Genomic DNA, 27,362 nt, shown 5'->3' on the forward strand with positions numbered 1-27,362 from the left:
AGGTGCATCTTCTGTATTTCCTGCTCTAATCCTAGAATCAGCCATTTTTCCAAGAAGCCCTGGAAATTTGTTTCTGTGGGTCTCATTTCTGCCTTTTTTAAATGTGGTTCCCCACTCCCCGACTCGTGGTGCCTTAACTATGAGTTTGGCATTTGGGAGAATATTTAAAGAGGTCTGTTTTTTTAGGGAGATATGCATTTACTTCAGCCAGGTATGTGAGCTGGCTACCAAGCTAGGGCCATTTTAAATAAAATTTGGGGCTGGAAGTTTTACTGAACACACATGTACTACTGTGCCAATAAATGGTACCAGTGCAGAATTCATGAGTATAAACATATGTGAAAGCTGGTTTGTGGTTACAAATTCTCAGGATAAATTCGTTGCTGTCTTATCTTCCCAAACTCATTACCAAGGTTGAGACAGGTAAGTTTCCTTGATTTCTTATTTTGCATGGATGTATTTCTTTTATGTTTATACTTTGACTGCAGCTTACTGGAGGCCCAGCTTTAAGCAGGAGCATCCTTTAACACTTTTCACTATTGGTGTGCCTTAAGCTTCCATATTGTCCCCAATTTCATGTAGGCATCAAATATAAATCCCAGATCTACAGAACGCAGAGGAAACCCTTACAGTGGCAGTCTACTTCAGTCATAATTAAATTTCAGGAGGTTCTTCCTTTCACTCTATTTTTGGGACCTGAAGATGCTTTATGGTCATGTCAACTCTGTGATGAGTTTAAAAAGAGTTTTGATATTTTTATCCAGCATTCTAGTTATTTTCTTCAAGGGAGTTTTTCAGGATAATTCACCATACTGCCACAAGTAGATATATAAAGAACAAAAGTAAAACAGCAGATGTAATTGTAACTAATATCAACAATAACATTAAATGTGAATGGATTAAAAACTCAACCACAAGGTAGAATGTCAGATTGGTTTTAAAAATCATGATTCAACTATAAGCGGTCCACAAGAAACCTACTTTAGAATCAAAGAAACAAACAAATTGAAAATATAGGGATGGAAAAGCATATTGTGCAAACAGCAACCATGAGAAAGCTCTAGGCTATATGAATAGAAAAAAAACATTCCAAAATAAAAAACGTTATGACAGATTAAAAAAGGAGTATTTCATAATGATATGAGTTCTTTGTGATGAAAATACAAGAATTATAAACAAATATCTACCTACCTGATAAGAGAGAATCAAAACACATGAAGCAGAAACTGACAGTACAGGGAGAAATGGCAAATAAAATTTGAAGACTTCAATACTCCATTTTTCAATAACAGATAGAACGACAAGACAGTGAGAAACTGAAGTCCTGAATAACTATAAACCAAATAGACATCTATGTAAAACATTCTACTCAACAACAGGAAAATGCACATACTTCTTTTACTTTTTAATCTATCTATCTGTCTTTCTTTTTAGAAAAAGTGAGGGGGGGAGGGAGAGGGAGATAGAGAGAGCAACATCATTTTGTTGTTCCACTTATTTATGTATTCATTGGTTGACTCATGTAGGTGCCCTGCAGCTTGGCTTGTCAGGACAACGTTCTAAGCAACCGAATGACCCAGCCAGGACTGCATTCTTCTAAAGTGCATATGAACTAATTGCCAGGAAAGACCATCTGGTAGACCAAACTTCAATAAACTTTTTTCCTCCTTTTTAAATTAAATTTATTGGGGTGACATTGGTTAATAAGATCATATAGATCTCAAGTGTACATTTCTATGATACATGATCTGTATATTGCATTGTGTGCCCACCACACAAAGTCAAATCATCTTCCATCACCATGTATTTGGCCCCCTTTACCTTTACTACCCCCCAACCCCCTTCCGTCTGGGAACCATCATACTGCTGTCTGAGTCTATGATTTTCAGTTCTATATCCCAATGAGTGAAGTCATATGATTCTTAGATTTTTCTGACTTATTTAGTTTAGCATAATATTCACAAGGTCCATCCATTTAGTATTTCATCTTTCCTTGTGGCTGAGTGGTATTCCATAGTGTGTATGTAGCACATCTTCTTCATCCAATCCTCTATCAAAGGACACTTTGGTTATCTCCATGTCTTGGCCACTGCAAATGCTTCAGTGAACATAGGGGTGCATATATCTTTGTGAATAAATGGTTTTGAGTTTTTTGAATAAATACCCAGAAGAGGGATTGCTGGGTCATATAGTAACTCTATTCCTAATTTTTTAGGAAACCACCAGACTATTCTCCATAGTGGCTGTACCAATTTACATTCCAACCAGCAGTGAGTGAGGGTACCTTTTTCTCCAAAATCTCTCCAACACTTGTTTGTCACCTGTGTTGTTGATAATAGCCATTCTAACAGGTGTGAGGTGGTATCTCATTGTAGTTTTGATTTGCATTCCCTAAGAGCTAGTGAAGTTGAACATCTTTTCATATATTGTATTTTGCTGTGTATAATGTGCACCCAAGTTTTTGCCACAGGCTTTCAGGAAAAAGAATCTTTCACTTTAATTTTTAAATTCAACTATTTATTTATTTTTAGGTATCTGTTTTTTTGTATTATAAAGGAGTTTTAGCATTTATTTTTGAACATATTTTGGTACAAGAAATTTTATGTAACAAATAATTATAAAACACAAGAACAGATACAAGGTACATGAAACTTTATGTACCAGTACCACCCATGTATAATACATATCCTTATTTTTCTCTCAAAAACTTGGGCAAAAAAGTGTGCATTACACATGGCAAAATATGGTATCTGTTGACAGTGGGTATGTCTTTTTGGGAGAGAGGTATCTTGTTGAAGTCCTCTGCCCATTTCTTAATTGGACTGTTTATTTGGTGTTGAGTAGTATGATTTATATATATAGTCCAGCCATTGTTAATATATCGAGAATGGTTTCTGTGACATCAATGTAACCTGGCAGCCAAGGAGAGTGGACCGGAATGTGCATGTATCACAATTAAGTGGGGTTCATTCCAGGCACACAAAGATGATTCACCATATATAAATCAATCAGTATAATACAGCACATTAACAAAAGAAAGGATAAAAATCACATGATCTTATCAATAGTTATAGGAAAAGCATTTGATAAGCCACAACATCCATTTATGATTTAAATACTCAAGAAAATGGGTATAGAAGGAAAGTATTCAACACAATAAAGTCCACATACGACAAAACCTTAGCTAGTAACATACTCAGTAGTGAAAAACTGAAAGCTTTTCCTCTAAAATCAGAAACAAGACAAGGATGCCTACTCTCCCCATTCTTATTCAACATACTCTGCAAGTCCTAGCCAGAGTGATCAGGCAAGAGAATAAACTTAAAAAGGATAGAAATAATACAAAGTATACTCTCTAACCACAACAGAATGCAATTAGAAATCAATACAATAAAATTTGTGAACCTCAAATATGTGGAAATTAAACAAGGCATTCCTAAATAACCTATGAGTTATGAATAAATCAAAAGAGAAACCAGAAAATACTTTTTAATAAATGCCAATAAAGTCAGGGGATGCACATAAAGCTAAAAGGGAAATTTATAGTTGTAAATGCCCATATCAAGAAAGACGAAAGATGAAATAAAAAAGCCTAAACTTCCACATTAAGACATTGGAAAAGATCATATTAAACCTAAAAGCAAGCAGAAGGAAGGAAATCATAAAAATTAAGGTGGAAATTAATGAAATAGAGAATTTAAAAGAGAATAATTGAAAACAAAGGCTAGTTCTCTGAAAAGATTAAAAAAAAATCAATAAACTTTTAGTTAGATTGACCAAGAAAAAAATGAGAAGACTCATATTCAAAATGAAAGAGGGAACATTATTACCAATAAATAAATTTTATTTATTGAAACAAAAAGATTATAAAGGAATACTATAAACTAGATAACTTAGATGAAATGAAAAGATCCCATTCCTGGAAAGCCACCAACTATTGAAAATGACTCAAGAAGTAATAGATTATGCTATTACTGAATAGACCTAAAGCAAGTGAAGGGTTTGAATTAGTAGTTAAAAAATTACCTACAAAATAAGTCCAGGCCCAGATGGTTTCACCCCTGAATTATATCAAACATTTAAAGAATAATTTTTCCAATTCATTTTAGGAGTCCAGTACTACCCTGACAATAAAACTCAGCAAGGATATCACAAGAAAACTACAAATGAACATTTTTATGAATATAGACACAAAAATCCTCATCAAAGTATTAGCAAATGAAATCTAGCAACATATAAAAAATTATATAGCATGACCAAGTATGACTTACCCCATGAATGCAAGTTTGGTTCAACACAATACAATATACAAGATGAGATATTACAGAATTGTATCCCTCAAACCTAAATAACTTTATTAACCAATGTTACCCCAATAAATTCAATTAAAAATTAAATAAATAAAAAAACAACAAAAGAAAACTTACTTGACAATCTGAAAGACACAGAAAAAGCATCTGACAAAATCCAATCACTTTCTAGATAAAAACATTTAAAAAACTAGCAGTAGAGGCAACTCTCTCAATTTGATAAAGAGCATCCATGAAAAATACACAGCTAAAATCATACTCAACTTGAATGTCTGACCACTAGACAGGAACATACAAGGATGTCTTCTCTTATTAATTCTATTTAACATTGTACTTGAGGTGTTACCCAGGGCAGTTGGGGTTGGGGTGAGGCATGTGCATTTCAAAGTAAGAAGTAAAGTTATATTCACCATTTTCACCATATTCACCATAAAAGGTATCACCATTTTGTATCCAGAAGATTGTAAGCATACTTTAAAAATCTATTAGAACTAATAAACAAGTTCAGCATGTTGCAAGATAAAAGATAAATATTTAAAATCAATTGTACTGTTATATACTTGCATTTAAACTGAAAAAAATTAAGAAAACAGTATTATTCACAATAACATCAAAACAAAATATTTAGGAATAAATATAACAAAAGAAGTGTAACATTAACTACTATGAAAACTACAAATGCCGGGGAAATTTAAAAAAGATCTAAATAAATGGAAAACATCCCATGTACATGGACTAGAAGACAACATTATTAAATAGCCAGTATCTCCAAACTGAACATATATTCAACACAATCCCTATCTGCTTTCCTTGTTAGAAACAAGCTGATACCAAAATTCATATGAGATTATAAGGGACCCAGAATAGCCAACATAATAAAAAAAAGTAAGACAAAGTTGGAGGATTCACACTTCCCAATTTCAAAATTTACTACTACAAGGCAAAGATAAGCAAGAGAGTGTGGCACTGACACAAGGATAAATATGCAGATCAACAGAACAGAACCGAGAGTCCAGGAATAAATCCAGATACCTATGGCCAACTGTTTTTTCAAGAAGGGTGCCAAGCCCATTCAGTGAGAAAGGATTACTCCTTTTTAACAAATGATGCTGGGCCAACTGGATATACACATGGAAAATAATGAAGTATTACACCCTTACTTCACGTGATATAAAAAAAAATTAACTCAAAACGGATCAAAGAGCTAAATGTAAAGCTAAAACTAGAAAACTCTTAGAGGAAAATGTAGGGCTAAATCTCATTACCTTGGATTTGGCAAAGGATTGTTGGATATGACTCCAAGAGCACAAGCAGCAAGAGAAAAAGTAAATCAGGCTTCATCACAGTTAAAAAAAATCTTTGCTTTTTAGAGGATACCTTGCTTTTATAAGCATACTTTTACGCGTTATCTATTAAATCAACCTTGTTACTTGCATTCCCAGATGAATTTTTAACTTTGCTTTAAAACTTTTTTCATTTCTATAATCTAGTATGAGCTAAATATGTGTGTTCAAGCTCCTTACTACTAGTCTGTAGTGTCCATTTCTTCATATAGGTCCTCTCAGGTTTTGGACAGTTGATGGATAGCTTTGCATTCTTCCTCCCATGAGGAGCTTTATCTATCCCCCTAAGCACCTTTGGCATGACGATATAGCATAACTGTTGTTTTCACATAATTCTACAACTTCATTCATTTATAAGGCAACATAAACTTTGCTACTGATAATGCTCCCATTTTTGTTCTGTATATTTTTATGCTCTTTCATGTTTAAATATTCACATGTATGACCTGATTGCGGATTGCAAATCAGTATAAAAACATTACTCCTTAATTCCCATAACACTTTGGGTGTTGAATTTAATCTCACCTATATTAATATTATGCCTCCATATTTTTTCATATGTCTCTAGTTTTCCTTTTATTTTCAACCCTTCTGAGTCATTTTATTTTCAATGTGTCCACTATATACAGTAGGACTGAGTTTGTTTTTTAAACTAATGAGTTTTTTTAAATAAATGAATTTACCCCATATATTTATTTATATAGGCTTATAGACTCTCCATTCTCTTATTTTATATTTTTTCATTTGTTACAAATTTAATGTTTTCTTTTATTCCTCCTTCCACACCCCTGCTGCTCCTACCATTTTACTAAATATTTTGAATGTTTTATAATTTAACTCTTTTAGAGGTAACTTTTATAATTTTAAGCATTATACTTACATATGTATTTCTTGATTCATCAACTTTAAAGATGAAATTAGCTCACTTATATTTCCTTTGACTTCCATTTATTCTGCCTGTCCCCTTGCTAATTTTTCTTTTGGCTTTTTCTGCATGGATGCCTGTATAATTTGTTCTTTTTCTTTGAAGTTCAGTACTATCACCAATGTACATTTGGGTGTTGATTATTACATATAAATTTTTCCTAGGACTTGGTATGCCCTTTCAAATTGTAGGTTCAGCTTTTTTTACACATTTTTTTTTTTTTTGTTACCTTCTTTAGAGATACCAACAGACATCATTGTGTTGAATTTTCATTCAGTCCTGAAATTACTATTTTTTCTAATTGTTTTTATCTCTTTTTTCTCTTAATTGGTATAATTTTTTCCTTCAATTTGTTCTCTCATTTCCTAAATCTCTCCTTATATCTCATTATTATCTCAATTTTTACTTAATATATTTTGTATCTTCTAGAATTATTTTTTCGGTCTTCTAGAGTATGCTTTTACAGAGTAAATTCCCATCTTTTCCAAACTATGTCTCCTACACTACCCATTGCAGAGTTGCAATGTTCTGTTTTTGTATCTTATACATTTTTTATTGTAGCAAAGAACGTATATTAAATTTAACATCTTAGCCATTTTACATGTATAGTTCAGTAGTACTGAGTATATTCACATTGTTATGCAACTGATCTCTAGAACATCTTTGCTTATTTTAAAGATTTTTATTTATTTATTTTTAGAGAGAGGGGAAGGGAAGGAGACAGGGAAAGAAACATCGTTGTGCAAGAGAGAAACAGTTGCCCCTCACATGCCCCAACCAGGGACCTGGCCTGCAAACCAAGCATATGCCCTTAACTGGGAATTGAACTGGAGACCTTTCATCTTGCAGGCTGGCGCTCAATCCACTGAGCCACACCAGCCAGGGCTGGAACATCTTTATATTGCAATACCGAAACTCTATATACACTAAACATGAATTCTTCCACCCTCTCCCTCTCTCAGCAATCACTTTTCTACTTTGTATTTCTGTAATTTTGACTGCTTTCTATATTTTTATATAAATGGAACATACAGTATATATATATTTTTGTGACTGGCTTATTTCACTTAATACAATGAATTTCAGGTTCATCTACACTGTAGTATGCAGCAGGATTTCCTTCTTTTTTAAAGCTGCATAATATTTAACTGTATGTTTTTATCACATTTTCTTTATTCATCTGTTGGGTTGTTTTCATATCTTGATTAATTTGAATAATGCTGACATGAACATAGGTGTGTAGACATCTCTGAGATTTGCATTTGATTTTCTTTTTTAAGATATATACCCAGAAATGAGATTGCTGGATTATATGCCAAATGTATTTTTAATTTTTTTGAGGAACCCCATATTATTTTCTACAATGGCTGCACCCTTTTATATTCCTACCAACAGTGCACAACAGTTCCAATCTTTTTGCATCCTTGCCAACAATTGTTAATTTTCTGTTCTGATAGTGGGCATTCATTCTAATGGGTGTGAAGTAGTGTCTCACTGTGGTTTTAATTGACATTTCTCTGATGATTAGTGAATTGAGCAACTTTTCATATGCTTCTTAGTCATTCATATATCTTCTTTGGAGAACTGTCTATTCAAATCCTTTGTCCATTTTTAAGCTGGATTTCTCTGTTATTGTTGAATTAGAGAAGTCCATATATAATCTGGATAATAAAACACCATGATTTACAAATACTTTCTCCCATTTCATAGGTTGCCTTTTCATTCTATTGTGTCCTTTGATGTAGTTTTTAATTTGGTATAACTTATTTTTTATTATTTTCTTTTTGTGGCCTGTCATCTTGGTGTCATATCTAAGAAATCACTGCCAAATCCAAAGCCATGGAGCTTTCCCCCTATGTTTTCTGCTAAGTTTTGTAATTTTAGCTCTTATGTTTAGACCTTTGATTCATTTTGAGTTAATTTATATATGTGGTAAAAGGTAAGCATCCAACTTCATTCTTTTGAACATGGATATCCAGTTTCTAACACCATTTGTTGAAGACAATGTTTTCCTCCCACTATGTAGTTCAGGCATCCTTGCAGACAGTGATTTATCTTATACATTCTTAATGTGATCAGCTGCCCCTGTACTATTTTCAAAATAAAATACAAAATAAAAGGATAGATTATAGCTCCTTGACTCCTTTCTTTCCTTATCTGGGCACTGTTCTCTATCTTCCTTGAAGAGGGAAAGTATGACAGCCAGGTAGTAATGGCTTGTGTCCTCTAAGCTTTTCTTTTGTTAGAAAAATGGGGCCATGAGTAAACATAGATAGATATCATCTTGGCTCTTTTTTACTGTAATTTTTTCAAAGTTTGTACTGAAGTGCTTTCTGTCTTTGTTACAGTCTTCTGGAATACTTTTACGTTTTTCCCTGAGTCAATACTGAGACATAATACTTCACTTGTAATATTAACAAATATTTATCTTGAACCTTGTTTCTAAGTAGCTAATATCTTTTCCTAGGTATAACAATTCTACAAATCAATATGTGTATCAACATAGACAAAGTAGCAATGAAGTAATTTATAATGTACATAAGAAAGCAAAAAAAAGAAATGGATATTTGTTTAAATCATGAAGCTATATTCTCATCAAGATGGAAAAAAACCCAAACAAACCCAAAACTAGTCATAGCATCACCCAATACACATATACATCTTAATCCCATTACCTTCAATATTTATCTGCAAGGATTCTTTATCTTCTGTCCAGGCTTCCTTAGGAAATGTCCTCTTACTATGGATCTCCTCTTTCTGTTTAATGGCTTTAGTGTCTGGCAGCTTTTTCATCTTTGTGTTTTGTAGTTGAGCTGAGAGCTTTGCAGCAACAGCATCACTGGAATCTAAGAAAGTGGAATTGTTAACATCCTATTCAAATAAGAATTTGACAAAAATGTTTTAAAACACTCCAGCATCTTGTTATGTGAAAGCAATTATTACTAGTATTGAAAAAAAATTAAAAAGATCAATCAGGAATGTTTTTAAAAACAGCTGCTCTAAATTGGAGTTTAAAAAAATGTACAAAAAGAACCATCATACAAAGTAAAAGAATTACACCATAAGAGAAAGACAGATAGAGATATAAGTACTCAAAGGAAGAAAAACCAATTCCAGCTAGGAGGATCATGCAAGAGCTCCGAAGTAAAGTTAACTAAGTTTGCTGTTAGAAGATGGCTGAGGGATTTTCGGTAAAGATGATGGCATAGGCAGACGCGGATGGCCTCCTTGCACAACTTCATCAAAATTACAACTAAATTATAGAACAACCATCACTCAGAACTGTTAGAAATTGAATTGAATGGACCTCTGACAACTATGGAATTAAAGAAACCACATCCATCCAGACTGTTAGGAGGGGTGGAAATGTGGAACAGGCTGGTCCCACATCCACATGTGGTAGATAAAAATTTGGAAGGGATATCTTGGGAATGAGGAGTCCCAGCCCTATGCCAGACCCCCAGCCCAGGGTTCCAGTGCCAGAAAGGTAAGTCCCCATAACTTATGGCTGCAAAAACCAGTAGGGATTGAGTCAGTGGAAGAAACTGCTAAAGACCTAAGTAGTTCCTGTTAAAGAACCTGCACAAGGACTTATTTAGACTCTATCCCTCTGAGCTCCAGCACCAGGGCAGCAGCTTGAAAGGCACCAGCAGCATACAGAGGAACTGAAGTGTCTGGCATCAAGGCGCAAGCTGGGGGACAGCTTTCTCCCAGACAGAAAGGTGGGCAGAGGTCATTTTTCCTTTTCTGAATCCTCCCTCCACAGAGCCAGAGTCAGCAGGCAGGTGCCATATCTGAGACTCCAACCCCACCCTGGAGATTTCCTGAGGCTCCGCCCTATCCAAGTTATGGCCCACCCAAGCTGTTAACAGTGACTTTTCCATGTGAATGGCTGGTCTTGGGTCATGCTTCACAACTTCCTAAATCCTTTCAAACAAGCAACAGCCGGCCTCAGTGAGCCCACAGACCCATACCTCCTGCTAAGTGGCTCCAGGTCTGGCACTAGCAGCAGCCAGCTTAGATTCACAGCTTAGCTTCACCTGGGAATCTCCAAGCCCAGAACAAGTAGCAGCCATCTTAGACTGCTTTACACCTCATGCAGTGTGGCCCTGGGCAGAACTTACATAGGGGCTGATCTTGGCCTGCAGCACCAGGGAAACTGCAGGGCCTGCGCACCCAGTGGAAAGCTACAGACTATGTTGGAGCACCACCACCCTGCTCCTGCACAGCTGATCCTCCATGAAGGGCAGATGTTGGTGGTCAGTGGTCACAGCCAATCCTTGCGGCCCACTGGTCTGGGTAAATCCCTCCCACTGACCTGCCAATAGCAACAAAGGCCTAACTACAAGAGGAGGGTATACTCAGCCAACATGAGGGCACACCTCGAGTACCCAGCTTAGGTGATAGGGGAGGCTGTGCCACTGGACCCTATAGGACACCTACAACATTAGGCCACGATACCAACACAGGGAGTCATTAGTAGCTGCACGGGGAGGCTGCCAAATAAACTTGGCCAAAATGAAAGAACAGATCAAAACACTGGTTATAAGAATGTTCAACGAACTTAGTGAGGACAACAACATAAAAAAGATCCAGTCAGAAACAAAGGATATACTAATTGAAATACAGAACAATTTATAGGAAAACAACAGTAGAGTAGATGAAGCCGAGAATCACATCAATGATTTGGAACATAAGGAAGCAAAAAACAACCTATCAGAACAACAATAAGAAAAGAGAATCAAGAAAAAAAAAAAATCCCTGAGGATAATATAAGCAGCCTTTGGGACAATTTCAAGAGGTCCAACATTCGTATCATAGCAGAGCCAAAGGAGATGAGAAAGAGAAGAAACTGGAAATCTGTTTGAAAGAATAATGAAAGAAAACTTCCCTAATTTGGTGAAGGAAATGGACATACAAGTCCAAGAAGCACGGAGAGTCCCAAACAAGATGGATGCAAAGAGGCCCACACCAAGACACATCATAATTAAATTGCCAAAGGTTAACGATAAAGAGAGATTCTTAAAATCAGCAAGAGAAAAGCACTTAAGTTACCTACAGGGGAGTTTCCATAAGACTGTCAGCTGATTTCTCAAAAGAAACTTTGTAGGCTAGAAGGGATTGGCAAGAAATATTCAAAGTCATGAAAGGCAGGGACTTACAGCCAAGACTGCTCTACCTAGCAAAGCTATCATTTACAATCAAAGGGCAGATAAAGAGCTTCCCAGACTAGAAAATACTAAAGCAATATTCATCACCAAGCCATTATTATATGAAATGTTAAAGGGACTTATTTAAGAAAAAGAGGAAGATCAGAACTACGAACAATAAAATGGCAATAAATACAAATCTATCGACAACTGAATCTAAAAAACAAACTAAGCAAAGAAGAACAGAGACAGAATCATGGATACAGAATGTTTTGATGGTTGTCAGTAGGAAGGCGGGTGGAGGGGAATGGTACAGAGGTGAGGGGATTAAGAAGTACAAATATGTACTTACAGCATAGCCATGTGGATGTAAAGTACAGTATAGGAGACGTAGCCAAAGTACTTACACACATGACCCATGGACATGAATAATGATGTGGGGATTGCCTGAGGGAGTAGGGCGTGCTGTTAGAAGCAGGCAAAGGGGAAAAAATTGGGACAACTGTAATAGCATAATCAATAAAAGACAGTAATAAAAAAAGAAGATAGCTGAGCTGGGATACACACTAAGATGAAAACACAAAGGCATTTTAAGGCAGAGGTGACTACATAAGAATAGAGTCAGGAAAGCAACTGAACATCTAAGAAATAGAGCAAGTATATGGTTTGCTTACAGAATTTATAAGAAAAAGAGGTAAAAATTAACATTTGAAAATTTGGGAGCTGATTGTACTGTTCTGAAAGACTATGCTAAAAGATAAGTTTTATTCTTAAGGGCAATAAAAAGTTTTTGATTAGATTAACATGATCAAAAGTGTTTCTGGAACATTGAAGAGGGGGATAAAATTTTGAAGTGTTGAGCAGAATACGAGTTTTGAAAAGTAATACACAAATAAAGACAGGTGGCTAATTATGCTCCAAAATATTTTTCTGTTTACATTGTGGCATACTGCCAGCTGTCCACTGAAATCCATTCTCCTTTTCCTTTAAATTAGATACCTGACTCAGCTGGGCTTTTCAGGAATAAAGGTATTTCCCAGCCGCTGTGGCAGCATAGCTTGGTGAGACCATGTAACAAAATCTGTCCAACAGCATGGAAAAGGAATACTACATGTAAGTACTGAGGAGTATTGTAAAGAAGGACTATGGCCTTTTCTTTCCCTTTCTTCCTTTCTGCTGGCTGGAATATGAGTCAGATGGCTACAGCATGATAATGGAGGCTAAAAATGTTAGAGCAACAGAAGACCAAAAGCTCTGTTTCCTGATGCTATGGAGTACCATGTCATCCCTGGATGTCTACCTCTGGATTTTTACAGGAAAGAGAAAAAATTTCCTGCCTTCTTTAAGTCAATGTTATTTTGTTTTTGTTTTCATCTCTCTCAGTCAAAACGAATGCTAACCTAAACATACTATATTATAGACACTTTTATTTAGCATAGTCCCATTAAAGTAAACTAAATGGATAGCTAATTAAGAAAATAAACAAGCTAAATTCCTAAAGCACAGAAGCTTCTCTACAATGCTGTTAGAAAGTCAGCATCTCATGGCACTGAATTTTTAAAAAATGTCCATTGTATGAAATTCTGTCAATGAAATTGTGTATTATATTCACAAAATTCTCTAGGAATGTCTCAAAATGCTTTAAAAATGTTTTATATAACATTTGGTTTTATACCTGTCAATGTATAACAAAAATTACAGCTAATATCTTATTTCACGTATGGGCAAGATAGAGAACAGTTGAAGAGAGCAAGAAGAAAATAGAGAATACTGTTGTTTATTCTCATTTCAGAAGGCCAGATAATCCAGTTTACCTGCAGTGTCTTTCTGTAAGAATTCTATTTCTTCAGATTGGGCAGGCTTAGTCACCGCCTTTTTATTATAGATCTCCTTTTTCTTGTTTTTGTCTGAGAGGTTCTCATCTGCACTGATAAGAACTTGAACTTGGGCATCTGAAATAACACCATTTGATACCACAGAGAAAGGAAAGATAATAAATACAAAGGGCAAATAACCCTATTCCCCCTACCTCAAGACCCCAAACTGCTTTATATATCAGGAAAAAAGCACCCCCTAGGCCTCATGATGTAAAAGCTGTGACAGTTAGGGTGTATTTATGACATGAACTGGAAAGCTTTCTGTATTTTTCTGTGTACAACAATGGTTTAAATCAAGTATCACTTTAAATAAAATCTGTCCTTGCAGTTTGATATATCAGTAAATAAAACAAAGTCTAGATAGGTATCTTTTTCAAAGTAGAAAAGTGCATTTGAACGACCCTTTCAAGTTCTTTGGCCTACTCAAAGTTTTTGTTATTATGGAGCCAGCTTTGATATTCCATATAATCCTGTAAGTACTTATATCATGTACATTTTATATATAGTACTCATATAAACTTTAAAATGTTAAGTTATAGCCTTTTAAACTTGTCTAATACTTTAAATTTTCTTTTTTTTCTTGGTCATACTTTCTAGAGATTTATCTTATTGGTCTTTTAAATCAGCTATTTACTTTTTTATTATATGAGAAAAATGTAAGCACAAACTAATATGTTAGTAAATAAATTCAAAATTCACCAATATAACTAAGGTACCAGTCATCAGTTAATAATGGTTAAGTTTTTATAATTGGTTGGCAAAAAAACCCCATTTCCTATCTCTAAGTATGAATATTTTTCAACAAAGAAATCAGAAAGGCAATAGAGATTACTAAAAATATAACACAATGAATACCAATATGTCTACCACAGAGCTTAAGAAATAAAACATTACAGATATAATAATTATAATAATTCCATGTATTAAGCCACAATGATTCCATTCTTTCTTTCCAGTAGCAAACTTTACATAGAGTTCATCAGTCTCAAGGATTTATTTCTTTTTGTTTTACTATATTGCATGAATTAATCAACAAGGTACAGGATTGTTCTGCATGTCTTTAAACTTTATGTAAATGGTATGATACTCTATGTACCTCTAGGCAACATGCCTTTTCACTCAATATTAAGATTTGGGGATTTTCTCACACTAATACGAGTATATATGGCTCTAATTAACAGATTTTCTGTTGTCTCTTTGGAACATGTTTTCTTGGGATTGAATCTTTTGAGCCAATCTAAATTTTCTTTCATTTTCTTTTTTCTCCTTTTTTTAAAGTTCTATTTTCTAAGCAATTTCTCATTTTCATATTTTAATCCTCCCATTGGGACTTCTATTCCTCATATACCAAATGCAGCCCAGGGGTGAGCTATAGCTGGTGAGTTCTTTACGCAGGCTTCTAGTAGAGTTCCCCTAGTCTATCACTTTGTTCCCTGACAAATCTTCCATATCCTCCCTATCCTTCAACTGATTTGTCAGTGGGATCAAAGGGTTATCTATGTATCCCAAATTGCCACTAGTTTGTACCATCTGACAGATAAACTCATCAGGCAATTTAATCCAGATTTTCTATGGATTCTAGTCTCTAAAACATACTCTATTGGGTATTATTTCATTTCAAAAGTTGTAACATTTTATTTTCCACAAGAATAAAATTTACAGGTTTCAAAAACCTGTGAAGCATCTTAAAAGATTTTATAAATATCCTATTGCTTTCTATATACCCATAAAATAACTAAGAAAAAAGTTTATATAACAAAGCAGTACAAGACTGTATAATATTCTTATTTAAAATGAATGGGAAGCGGAAGCCACAAAATATACAAAGCCAATCCAGTTACCTGCATTATCTTTCTGAAAAGGTTTTTCCCCCCCCAGTGAGGATGCCTTAGTCACTGCCCTCTTACTGTAGATCCCCTCTTTATGTTTAATATTAACAGTAAATGGTAGGTTATCATCTCTGGTGCCTAGCACCTGAGCTGGGAAGTCTGGAGCAATGGCATCGTTGGATCCTGAGAAAAATGGGAAAGTAGTACAATTAACACAAATTTAGACAGGAAGTTGAAGAAAGGCAAAAATTTACCTCTTAACCCACTTAAATAAAAAAGGCACTACAACAGGAGTGTGTAGGGTAATCAGGAGATGTCAAACTGAAGGTGTCAGACATGTACAATAAATTGCAACAATACACAGTGGAGAAACAAATGAAAAGAAATATAAAGCAGACTAATAGTTCAGAAGGGAGACAATTTCCAGCTCGGGAAGGTTTTCAGAGGAAAGAGAAAATAGATGGTACCTTGGAAAATAAGTGGGCTTTTTGAAAAACACAGAGGAAGGAATAAAGACATTTTAGGCAGAGGTTACAGCATTAGTAGACAAGGAGGCAGGAAAGCAAAGAGTATATAAAGAACCGCAGACATATTTGTGGTCAGGCTAGGTTATAGAATACGACAGTTCATTAACAAGAGTGGTGGGAAATATTAAAAATAATTGTTCGGGACAAAATTCAGCATGGCATGGAATCCCAAGCTAAAGAGTATAAATTTTATTGTACATGAAATGCAGTATCTTTGAGATTTCTTTAATAAAGGGAAACGAAGTCAGCTATTTTTAGGAAGATTAATCTGACAATATAAGAGACAAAACAGTGAAAGGAAGCTCATGTGATAAAGAAATACAAGATCTGAAACTATTAAAAAAACATTTCAATACTCCTATATCCACGCCACAGATAAGGGACAAAAGAACATCTCTGGACATTTAAGAGTTTGCAGTAACTTCGGAATTATCTTGTACAAATGTTTTTTTCTTTCTAATCTGGGATTCTGTACTTCATGCATTTTCTGAGCACGTAAAATGTATATGCAATAAAAGTTGGGTAAGTACCAGTATAATCAGTACAATGCAAGTATTTAATATATCATGAAGAATTTTTCAAGACAGGTTGCAAGGATCCTTCTAAGCCTTATTTGTTATGGTACTGATTATATTTGGATTTTTCTCAGTTTCTATGACATCACTTTCTCTTACTTGCTCCCTACCTCTCTGGCAAATCCCTAGTATCTTTTCTTCCACCAAATCTCTCACTGTAGGAGTTCATCAAGGGGTCAGAACTGGGCTTTCTTCAAATCCTGGGTGAAATTAGATCACCAATGTATGAAACACTATCTATATGCTGATGACCAACAAATACATGTTGTCTCTAACTGGGACCTTTCTTCTGAGCTTCAGATTCTAGTCTTCAGGACACAGCTAGCCCTTACAGCATTTTATGATGAAATTAGAAAAGCAGTCCCTTCCTCAATTACAAAAAATTTAAGTTATTATATATTATGGTAGAATACAAGCAACTATACATGAGGATCACTCTTGTCACAACTGCTTCCAGATAACCAGAGAACACACACTGCCAGCAGCATACACATGCCCACTCTTCACTACCTTTACTACCACCTTTCATTCTCCAAGAGAGGTGACAACATCAGCTTCAGAGTCAGGTGGGGAACAATAATTAAGTTCCTGAGAGCAGTGGATGGATGAGCAAGTGAGTCCATCTCAGTGGAGCTGAGAGGCATCTGGAAGAGTAGAGCCATATATATGTGTGTATGTCAATGAGTGTGTGTACATTTGTTTTCCTGCATCTGTGCATAGCTATAGGATGTGTGAAGGTAAAATTATGTTTGGGACAGGAAGAGTTAACACTATGGTTCCAAATCTCTGACAAGAGGTCTTGAACCTTCATGCCTACCTGTGTGTTTTCATAAAACAGCAGCATATGTTTATGATGCGAATAGTGCCACTGTCTTTGTGCTCACCTTGCATAAACCTCAACATTTGTAAATTGACAATGCCTATGTGCAATCGCAGATTTGTGGAACAGGAATCTCATGTTAACATGAGCAAAGCAGATATTTTGATCATCTTCCTCAAATCTGCTACTTCCTTAGACTTCTCCATCTCAGTAAACGGCATATCTATTCACCCAGTTGCTTGCTTACTCTAGAACACTAAAAGTCATTTTTTCACATCCTTATGCCTCACCATATTCTATCATCAAGTCCAGGAAGAATTACTTCCTAAGAATAAATTGACTGTATCTACTTCTCTCCATCTGTATCACCATCACTCTCTAATCCTAGATATTACCATCTCTGGTACTGACTACTACAACAGCCTTCTAACTAATTAGTGTCCTCACTTCCTGACCCTTCCCACTATGGCTCCCTGCCTTTCCACCTACATGCTATTCTCTAGAATAAATTTTACAAATGTAAATGAAACCACAATTGCCTACTAGCTATTCAAATGGTTTAATATGGTTTACTCTAGACCCTTTATGATCTTGGACTACTTATATTTAACCATATCTGGTTACCACTCTGTTCTACCTACACTGCCTTTTTCTCATTTGTCAAATGTATCGAACTTCCCTGCTTCAGTAACGCTGGCCATACTGTTCCTTCTGGTCAAAACACTCACTCTCCACCCTGCCTTCCTAACTCACATTTATTCTCCAGAACTCAGCTCAAATATTTCTTCTGTCTTGGAAAATCCTTCATGAGCTCCTAAAACTAAACTGGGTCCTCTTATTATGCTCTTAGGATTTTGTCTTTTCTTAGCACTCATCATTTGTAATCCTGTACTTATTTGTGGTCTATTTGTTTAATTTGCTTAATCTATCTCTCCACTTTAACATGCTCTCCCTGATTATAGGGGCCATGTTTATTTTCCACATCCCTGAAATGTAACACCTAGCACAGTAACTGCCAGGAACACAGTAAGAGTTTTAATATCTTTTGATTGAATAAAATAAATGGTCATAAAACTCAACAACAAAAAGACAAACAACCCAATTAAAAAATGGGCAGAAGACCTGAATAGCCACTTCTCTAAATAGAACATACTGATTGTCAATAGACATATGAAAAGATGCTCAATGTCTCTAATCATCAGAGAAAGATAAATTAAAACCACAATGAGATATCACCTCACACCTATCAGAATGGCTACCATCAATAAATCAACAAACAAAAGTGTTGGAGAGGTTTGGAAGTCATTACTCCATTCTAACAACAAGTAAAAAACTGATCAAACAATTTCTGATCAAAAAGGGTTTTAATAAATACTTCCCATTATAAAATAAATGAACATAAGCTGAAAGCTTCCTTTCACCTTAAAAAAAAAATTTGACCTGGTTACCTTAGAAAATTCTTAGAAAAGTATGCAGAAAACAATTTTAAAAAACTGTAATTTTGATTATATATCTTTCTAAGTGAACATATGAGATCACAATGTATAGTTTCGTATCTTTTTATTCACTTAAATAGAGACATTTTAAATGGAATTTAGAATTTAAAGTCAACACATAAGTTGAAAAACCACGTAGGATCAAAATCACCCTTAAAGGTTCCTAAGGAAGGCACCATGTTGAAACTGACATCCTGTCTGTTCAATAAATTCACCAGAGTCCACTCCTGGGTTGCAGAGTCACTGCCTGCTTCTGTACACCTGAAGAATTACCTGGCTTGGGTTTAGAGGCCATGTTGCATCAAAAAGACACTTTTAAACTCTACAATCAGGGAAGCAGAATAAAGATAGGATGCTTAAACTGTAAAAGGCAAATTAAGGACAATGAATTTTGAAAAAGGGAGGTTTCCCACCTCCCATTTCAAACTCCCTCATGGTAATATGCTCATAGAGTGTAAAGCACAAAATACTTGCACTTTTTAAAATTCTTTCTTTTTGTTTTTATTTGTGGATTCTTTCTGTTAAGAAAATAAAGAGTACTAAGAGAATAAGACGATCTATTTTAGCTTCAGGAGTTGATGAAGGATTTTCCAAGAAGAAACTTTTCTTCTCTTTTGTTAAATATAAGTAACTGAATTTGCTTAAGTTAAATGCATGTGAGACAATGCCATTGTATGCTAACACTATTTATCACAGCTAAAAACATTTCATTGTAATCCATTCATCTGACTTGTTTATGCTATCTTAAAGTTTCTGTTTCTTTTTTTCTATGTTATTTTGCTAATTTTGTATACTCAACAGTAATTTGGAAGATAGATATCTAGTTTAAAAATTTAACTGTGGTTTTATTTAGTAGCTTTCTTCTAGTATTTTTATGGTCGTAAAATATACATAAAGTCTACCATTTTAACCATTTTTGAATACACAGTACAGAGCATGAAGTACTTTATTCACATGGCTGTGTAATCATCACACCATCCATCTCTAGAATTCTAAACTGAAACTGTACCTATTAAATAGTAATTCCCATTTCTTCCTACCAACCCATGACCACCATTCCTACTTTGTCTCTACGAATTTATAGGTACCTCATATAAGTGAAATCTTATAAAATTTGTCCTTTTGTGACTGGCTTATTTCATTTAGTGCAATGTGTTCAAGGTTCATTCACAGCATACCATGTGCCAGAATTTCACTCCTTTTAAAAAAATTTTTATTTACTTTTTAAATCTTTATTATTGTATGCACAGGTCACATTTTATTTATCTTTTCATCAGTTGATAGACATTTGGGGTGTTTCTACCTTTTGCCTATTGTAAATAATGTTGCTGTGAACAAGGGTATCAAATATCAGTTCAAATTCCTGATTTCAATTCTTTTAGGTATATATTCAGAAGCAGAAATGCTAGATCATATAGTAATTCTCTTTTTAAAATAATTTTTAAAAACATTTTATTTGTTTATCTTTAGAGAGGGAAAGGGAGGGAGAAAAATATCAATGTATGGTTGCCTCTCGTACATGTCCCTTACTGGGGACCCGGCCCGCAACCCAGGCATGTGCCCTGACTGGGAATCTCACCAGCACTCAATCCACTGAGCCACACCAACCAGGGCACAGATCATATAGTAATCCTATTTAATTTTCTGAAGAACTATTGTACTATACTGTTTTCCATAGTGAATATGTCATTTATGTCATCCTACCAGAAATACACAAAGATTTCAGTTTCTCCATATCCTCACCAACTCCTGTTATTTTCTGTTTAGTAGCCATCCTAGAGGATACGAAGTGGTATTGATTATGGTTGTTATTTGTGTTTCCTTCATAACATGATGTAGAGCATATTTTCATGTTCTTTTTGAACATACGTATCTTTCTTGGAGAAATATCATGAGTCCATTTTAACCTTATATTGTGTTTTACTGTTGTTGTAAAGTTGTCAGAGTTATTCCTATACCCTGGATATTAATTCCTTACCAAGTATCTGATTCGCAAATGTCTTTTTCAAATTCTGTATTACTCTTTTTACTCTATGGCTAGATAGTGTTTTTGTTTTGTTTTGATTTTGTTTCCGTGGGTAGTGTTTCTTGATGGATAAACTTTGAATTTTGATGAAGCCTAATTTATTTTTTCTTTTGTTGCCTTGTTTTAATTTCATAAAAACTTCTTTAACCAGTCGAATCACCAAGTCATGAATAAAACAAAAGCCCGTTAGTTTCTTCTATTAAAAGCAAAAGATATAATTAAATTGTTTTTTTTCTTTCCATGACTTTCATTCCAAAATTAACTTTTGGCCTTCTTTTTCCATCTTGTAACTAAATTATCATTTTAGATGAGTGTTATGTTAAACTGGCTTCAAAGTTCACTGCTAGATTTTTAGCACTACTTCCTTTCTTTTTTGAACTCATTTCGATCCATCCCTTCAGTTGGGTGAGTCTTCAAGTGAATTTTTCAAGGTGGGACAGAGGTAGAATATATTTTGTAGTTCTTGCACATTTGTGAAAATGTATTCTCACTGTCATAATACTTCATGAATATGCAATTGGGTTAATATATCTTTGAATATATAATTAAAGATTTTGCTTCATTTATGTTACATTTTAGTATTTTAAATAAATTTGATATCAGATCAAATTTTGTTCCCCTAAGTATATAACCTTTTTTAGAAATATAACTACATGTTTTTGTAATTTTTTTAGTTCATTCTAATTCAAAATCTTTTTCTAGTATGTACGTTAGTCTCTACTGACTTTTGCCTGGACCATATAACTTTTAATCTGCATACTGTGTTCCCTTTTTCAGAAGAGAGATGTTTTCCTCCATTAAGTCTTTGATATTACTTTTGTTCACATTGTTTTTCAGCTACAGATACAATTCTTGGTTTATTTAGCTGTGACTCTCATGTCCCTCATCTTCTTTTTCATCATTTTCTTTTTGTTTTTATTTTTCCTCTGTATTTTTGGAGAACTTTTCAAGTTTGCCCTCATCACCAATTCAATTTCCTTCACATTAGTTTTACTCTTTATTGCCTGCAAATTGTATTTTAAATATACGTATTTTTTTAAATCCTCACCCAAGAAGATGTTCATTGATTTTAGAGAGAGAGGAAGAGAGAGAGAGAAACATCTATCAGCCACCTCCCGCATGTACCCCGACCAGGGTATCAAACACAGAGTCTGGTAAGTGTCCTGACTGGGGATCTAACCTGCTACCTTTTTGGTGTATGGGATGACGTTCTAACCAACTGTGCCACCTGGCCAGGGCTGCAAATGGATTTTAAATCTGCTACCAAAATCTTTAAATGTTCTGGCAGTCTTTCCTTCATTTGTTCATTCCTGCTCCTCTTTAAAAAAAAAACTGAAATATAATTCAGGTAACACTTAAATAAGTATACAATAAAGTAGTTCTTAGTATTCTCCCAGCCAACACTGCTATCTAATTACGGAACTTTTTTGTCACCCCAAAAGGAACCCTATACACATTAGCAGATACTTTCCCTTTACCCTCACCCACAATTCCTTCCACCAGTAATCTACTTTCTGTCTATAGGAACTTGCTTATTCTACACTTTACATATAATGGAATGATAAAATTTGAGTACATGACTTTTTGCTTTTGGCCTGAATAATTTCTCTTGTTTTTTTCTTTTTAATTCTGTTTTTCTTTTTGTATTTAGGACTCTGTGGTTAGATGCATGTACATTTAAAACTGTTAATTTTCTTGATGATGGATTGACTCTAATCACTATAAAATGACCTTGTCTATATCAATAGTTTTTGTTTTAAAGTCTATTAATGAATGTTACCGGGTCTAATAAGTAAATTTCTTTTTTTAAATACATTTTATTGATTATGCTATTACAGTTGTCCCAATTTTTCCCCCTATGGCCCCCTTGACCCAGTGCCCCCCATTCCCTCCAGCAATCAATCCCCTTAGTTCATGTCCATGGGTCATGCATATAAGTTTTTTGGCTCCTCCATATTCTATACTTTTTAAAAAAGATTTTTATTTATTTTTAGAGAGAAGGGAAGGGAGGAAGAGAGAGAGAAGCACCAAAGTGTGGATGCCTCTCATGCACCCTCCACTGAGGACATGCATGTGCCCTGACTGGGAATTGAACTGGCGACCCTTTGGTTCTCAGGCCGGCACTCAACATAGTGAGCCACACCAGCCAGGGCCCTATACAGTTCTTGACATTCCCCTGTCTACTCTGTACCTTACCAATTTGTACTTCTTCTTTTTTTTTTTTTCCTATGAACTAAAAAAGAAGTTTGCTTATTGAGGGCAAGAGGATGCAAGCAATATAAAAATCAAAAGCTTATCTGGCTTTAATTGGCTTTTCTCTCTCTTGTCAAATGGGGGGTAGGATTTTATTTGTACATTTTCTAAGGGTCCCAATCTGTTCATGAAATCGTTACACAGGGGAAGCTGCTAGGCAGAGATTCCTTAAGTGATCCACTGGGAGAACTCTTTATCAAGGAGGAAGTAGTTGCTCAGCTGCCTACTTCTTTCCCTTCTGCTTCATGTGTACTACAAAATAGTCACTGCACGTGATGGTGAGCCCAGCAATTAGCAAAAAGAAGCTCTGGAAGCCCACTCAGCCATCTCAGCATTGGTCCAGGTCTTTCATTATTTTGCCTATGGCCAGAGGATCTTTTTGATTTTTTAAAAATCCAGGGAACTTCTTTTCCATGAATACTCTCAGGTCCTCTTTTGGTAAGTAGCCTTTATTCCCAGCATATTTGTGAAACATGAACATCATGGTTTCCATGGTGTGCTCCATTTGAGACAGCATTTTGGTGAGGTCTTGGCCTGAGGTGCAGCAGGATTGCTAGGCTGGGTGGGATGTGCGGCCAGTGAGTCCCAATTTGTACTTCTTACTCCCTGAACCTTTCCCCCCATTCTCCTCCTTCTCCTTCCCAACTGATAACCCTCCAAATGATCTCCATATCTATGATTCTATTTGTTCTGCTTGTTTGTTCAGCTTGTTTTTTAGATTCAATTGTTGATAGATATGTTTATTGTCATTTTATTGTTCACGGTTTTGATCTCTTCTTTTCCTTAAATAAGTCCCTTTAACATTTCATATAATAATGGTTTGGTGATGAACTCCTTTAGTTTTTTCTTGTCTGGGAAGCTCTTTATCTGCCCTTTGATTCTAAATGATAAGCTCTGCTGGGTAGAACAATCTTGGCTGAATGTCCCTGCTTTTCATCACTTTGAATACTTCTTGCCAATCCCTTCTAGCCTGCAAAGTTTCTTTTGGGAAATCAGCCAACAGTATTATGGGAATTCTCCTTTAGGTAACTAATTTCCTCTTGCTGCTTTTAGGATTCTCTATCTTTAACTTTGGCATTTTAATTATTATGTGTCTTGGAGTAGGCCTCTTGTCTGGGACTCTGTGCTTCCAGGACTTGCATGTCTACCTCCTTCACCAAATTAGGGAAGTTTTCTTTCATTATTCTTTCAAATAGATTTCCAATTTCTTTCTCTTTCTCTTCTTCTTCTGACACTCCTATGAACCAAAAGTTGGTACATTTTAAGTTGTCCCAGAGGCTCCTTAGCCTAACCTCGTTTTTTTGGATTCTTTTTTCTTCTTGCTATTCTGAATGAATATTTTTTTCTTCCTCATGTTCCAAATCATTACTGATTCTTGGCTTCATCCACTCTACTGTTGTTTCTCTGTAAATTTTTCTTTATTTCACTTAGTGTAACCTTCATTTTTGCCTGGGCCTTTTTGATGTTGTTGAAGTACCCAATGAATCCCTTAAGTTTCCCTAATAACCAGTGTTTTGAACTCTGCATCTGAGAGACTACTTCTCTCCATTTTGTTTATTTCTTTTTCTGGAGTTTTTCTCTGTTCTTTCATTTGGGTCATATTTCTTTGTCTCTTCATTTTGGCAGCCTCGCTGTGTTTGTTTCTGTGTATTAGGTAGAGCTGCTTTGAGCTCTGAATTCCTGTCTTAGTGGCATGGCCTGTTACAGAAAAGTGCACTGGTAAGGTGGATGGGGTGAGTCTTAGGTAATCACCAGGACAAGGTAACCCGTGTGAACCAGGTCAATGGAATCTCCTATATAGTGTTCCTGCTCTGTGGCTCTGTGTTGGGGAGGACTCACAAAGGGCAGGACTCACGAAGGGCATGATGACACTGCCTGGCCTCTGGAGTTTTTTCTGGAAGGAAGCTGTCCCCTGGCACTCACTCTGATGACAGATAATTCAGTTTCTCCCCATATGCCACTGGTGCCCTTTCAGCTGCTGCCCCAGTGGTGAAGCCCAAAGGGAGTGAGTCTGTGTAAGTCCTTTAGTTAAGTCCGTTTCAGGCTCTTTAAGAGGAGACTCCTAAGAACCCACAGTTTCTTAGTTGCCCGAACCCCTACTGGTTTTTACAGACAGAAGTTATGGGTACTTATCTTCCTGGCAGTGGTACCCTGGGCTAGGTGGTCTGATGTAGGGCTGGGATCCCTTCTGACTTTTATCCACCATACATGGGTGTGGGACCACCTATTCCACATCTCCAGGACCCCATGCCTCTCTGCCCCTCCTACTCGTCTAGATGAATGTGACTTCTTTAATTCCTTGGTTGTCTGATTTCCATATAGCTCAATCTTCTGATGTTTCTGGGTGATATTTGTTTCATAGTCTAGCAGTAATTTTTGCTGGGGTTATGAGAGGAGGTGAGTCATACTAACCTATGCCTCCATCTTAGGGGAGAAAGAATTTGCTACTATAATAAGTAAATTTCTAACATCTATCTCTTTCTTTGGGATGTTGTTACCTTTGTCTTGTCTGTATTTTTTTTAAGGATTTTATGAATTTAATTGCTTACCCATTCTCAATTAAGGAGAAATCTATTTGGCCCAAATATTTGCTAACAATAATGTATGACTCGCCCTTGGCCCCAAACTCTAACTGGATCCTTCTCGTATCTGTGGATGTACAACACATTAATAGACAATGGCTATTAGAACAATTCTGAGGCTTTCATCTAGAGGAACTTTATTGGCCTAAGAAAGGATTGTTTTCTCAGAATAGATTGAGAACACGAAAAACTACAATCTCAAGTATGTATAGTTACTAGTTCTCTTATCTTATTGTGGCATTCAGTACTTTATTTACAAGAAAAATATTTCTAGGAAAAAATGCACCACCCCACCTCTGAGTCATTTTCTCCTCCCACCACTGTCCAATTTTGCTCAAAATTAATGCCTCCAAATAGATTAAACAGTTATGGATGTGAATGGAGAGCAGGACACTAGAGGCCTCAAAAAGTACTGGGATACCTGATCAGATCTGTTGATAAAGACATATGTCTTCTGAAATAGGGGGCTGAAAGTGGTAGAGAGATCAAAGATTTTCCTACCTACACTCAACTGAGTGGGCTAGGCTTGTTTTAGTTCTCATAGCCATTAAGTACATTTTAAAATCATAGTCTTGCAAGTAATGGAAATTTCTTCCAGTTTCTGGTTAAAGGCTTAATAATCAATCCTAGTATGTGGTAATATGAGCATTTTTATGATTCTTTCTTTCAGCGGCATTCATTGTGGGGAATTAAGAACAGTTATGCCAGAGGCTTTAACTCAACTACTATCAGATACTAGTTTGTCTTCTCAAAATTAACCAAAAAAAACCCCAAACCAAAAAAAAATCCCAAAACAAAACTGCCTCAGACCAGAACAACTTATCCTTTCTATGTGACTCCTGCACATGTAACGATGCCTACTGACAAGTCATGTAGAAAATAATTTATATCTAAACTGAACCAAGTCATCTCCTGTAAACCACTCAAAATGTTATTCCATCAATCAAAACCCCACACCACATTAATTTAGTATCCTTATTTTAAAATCCCCATGGGAAATATTTATTGAGAACTCCAGGGGGTGTTCTTCATTTTCTCGATTTGCAGTTGCCCTGGGATGACCTCACAGGGGTGCTGTGGGATATTTTAAAATTCTAGGGAAACAACAATGGTATCTGCTATCTGGTACACTACACAAACTACTAGTTTAAGGTAAAGTTTCAACATTAGTAGTGCTACATTCCTTTCAATACTGTTGTATCTTTCCAAACTTGATTTTGATAGTTTCTGAAATAAAAGCAGGAAAAATAGGGTGGTTATGTCCACTTTTATCTTAAGGTTTGAGAAGGTATACAGTGACCTACCTACTTCACATATCTCATTAGTAGATAACTGGTTATTTATGAACAAAGTAAATAACTGGTTATTTCTACATGACTTGTCTAAGGCATCTTTATATGTGCAGAAGTTACACAGAAAGGATAGGTTGTCCTTTAAAAAAGCAAAACCAAAAAGAAACACCTAATATTTTTATTTTTTATGTTATCAGATCAAAACAACAAGTATTTGTATCCTAATAACTTACTAGTTATTTGAAAATACGCTTCTTGTAATTATATGTGTTCCACATAATGATGAGGAAAAATAATCACTGAAATACTGAGGGCTCTGTAAACAGAAAACCTGGAACACTTTGACCTAGACAGAGT

General features: G+C 35.4%; 1 protein-coding gene and 1 pseudogene across 7 annotated transcripts in view; both read right to left on the minus strand.

Moving 5' to 3' along the window:
• The window catches only part of ALMS1 (ALMS1 centrosome and basal body associated protein), a 167,493-nt gene that overhangs the window by 43,167 nt on the left and 96,964 nt on the right, over positions 1–27,362 (minus strand). For 4 of the 7 annotated variants that reach the window (XM_053925856.1, XM_053925855.1, XM_053925858.1 and 1 more), the window contains 3 exons: positions 15,447–15,617; positions 13,543–13,680; positions 9,254–9,424 (listed from right to left, as the gene is read on the minus strand). In XM_053925856.1, the coding sequence (XP_053781831.1) occupies positions 9,254–9,424; positions 13,543–13,680; positions 15,447–15,617 (480 nt within the window). The remainder of the gene's footprint in view (positions 1–9,253; positions 9,425–13,542; positions 13,681–15,446; positions 15,618–27,362) is intronic. The other 3 variants (XM_053925860.1, XM_053925859.1, XM_053925857.2) reach the window with 2 other exon arrangements.
• Positions 21,505–25,894, minus strand: LOC112302974 (protein S100-A10 pseudogene; annotated as a pseudogene).

The sequence above is a fragment of the Desmodus rotundus genome, chromosome 5 (genome assembly GCF_022682495.2).
Source record: "Desmodus rotundus isolate HL8 chromosome 5, HLdesRot8A.1, whole genome shotgun sequence".
In the NCBI taxonomy this organism is placed as follows: Eukaryota; Metazoa; Chordata; class Mammalia; order Chiroptera; family Phyllostomidae; genus Desmodus; species Desmodus rotundus.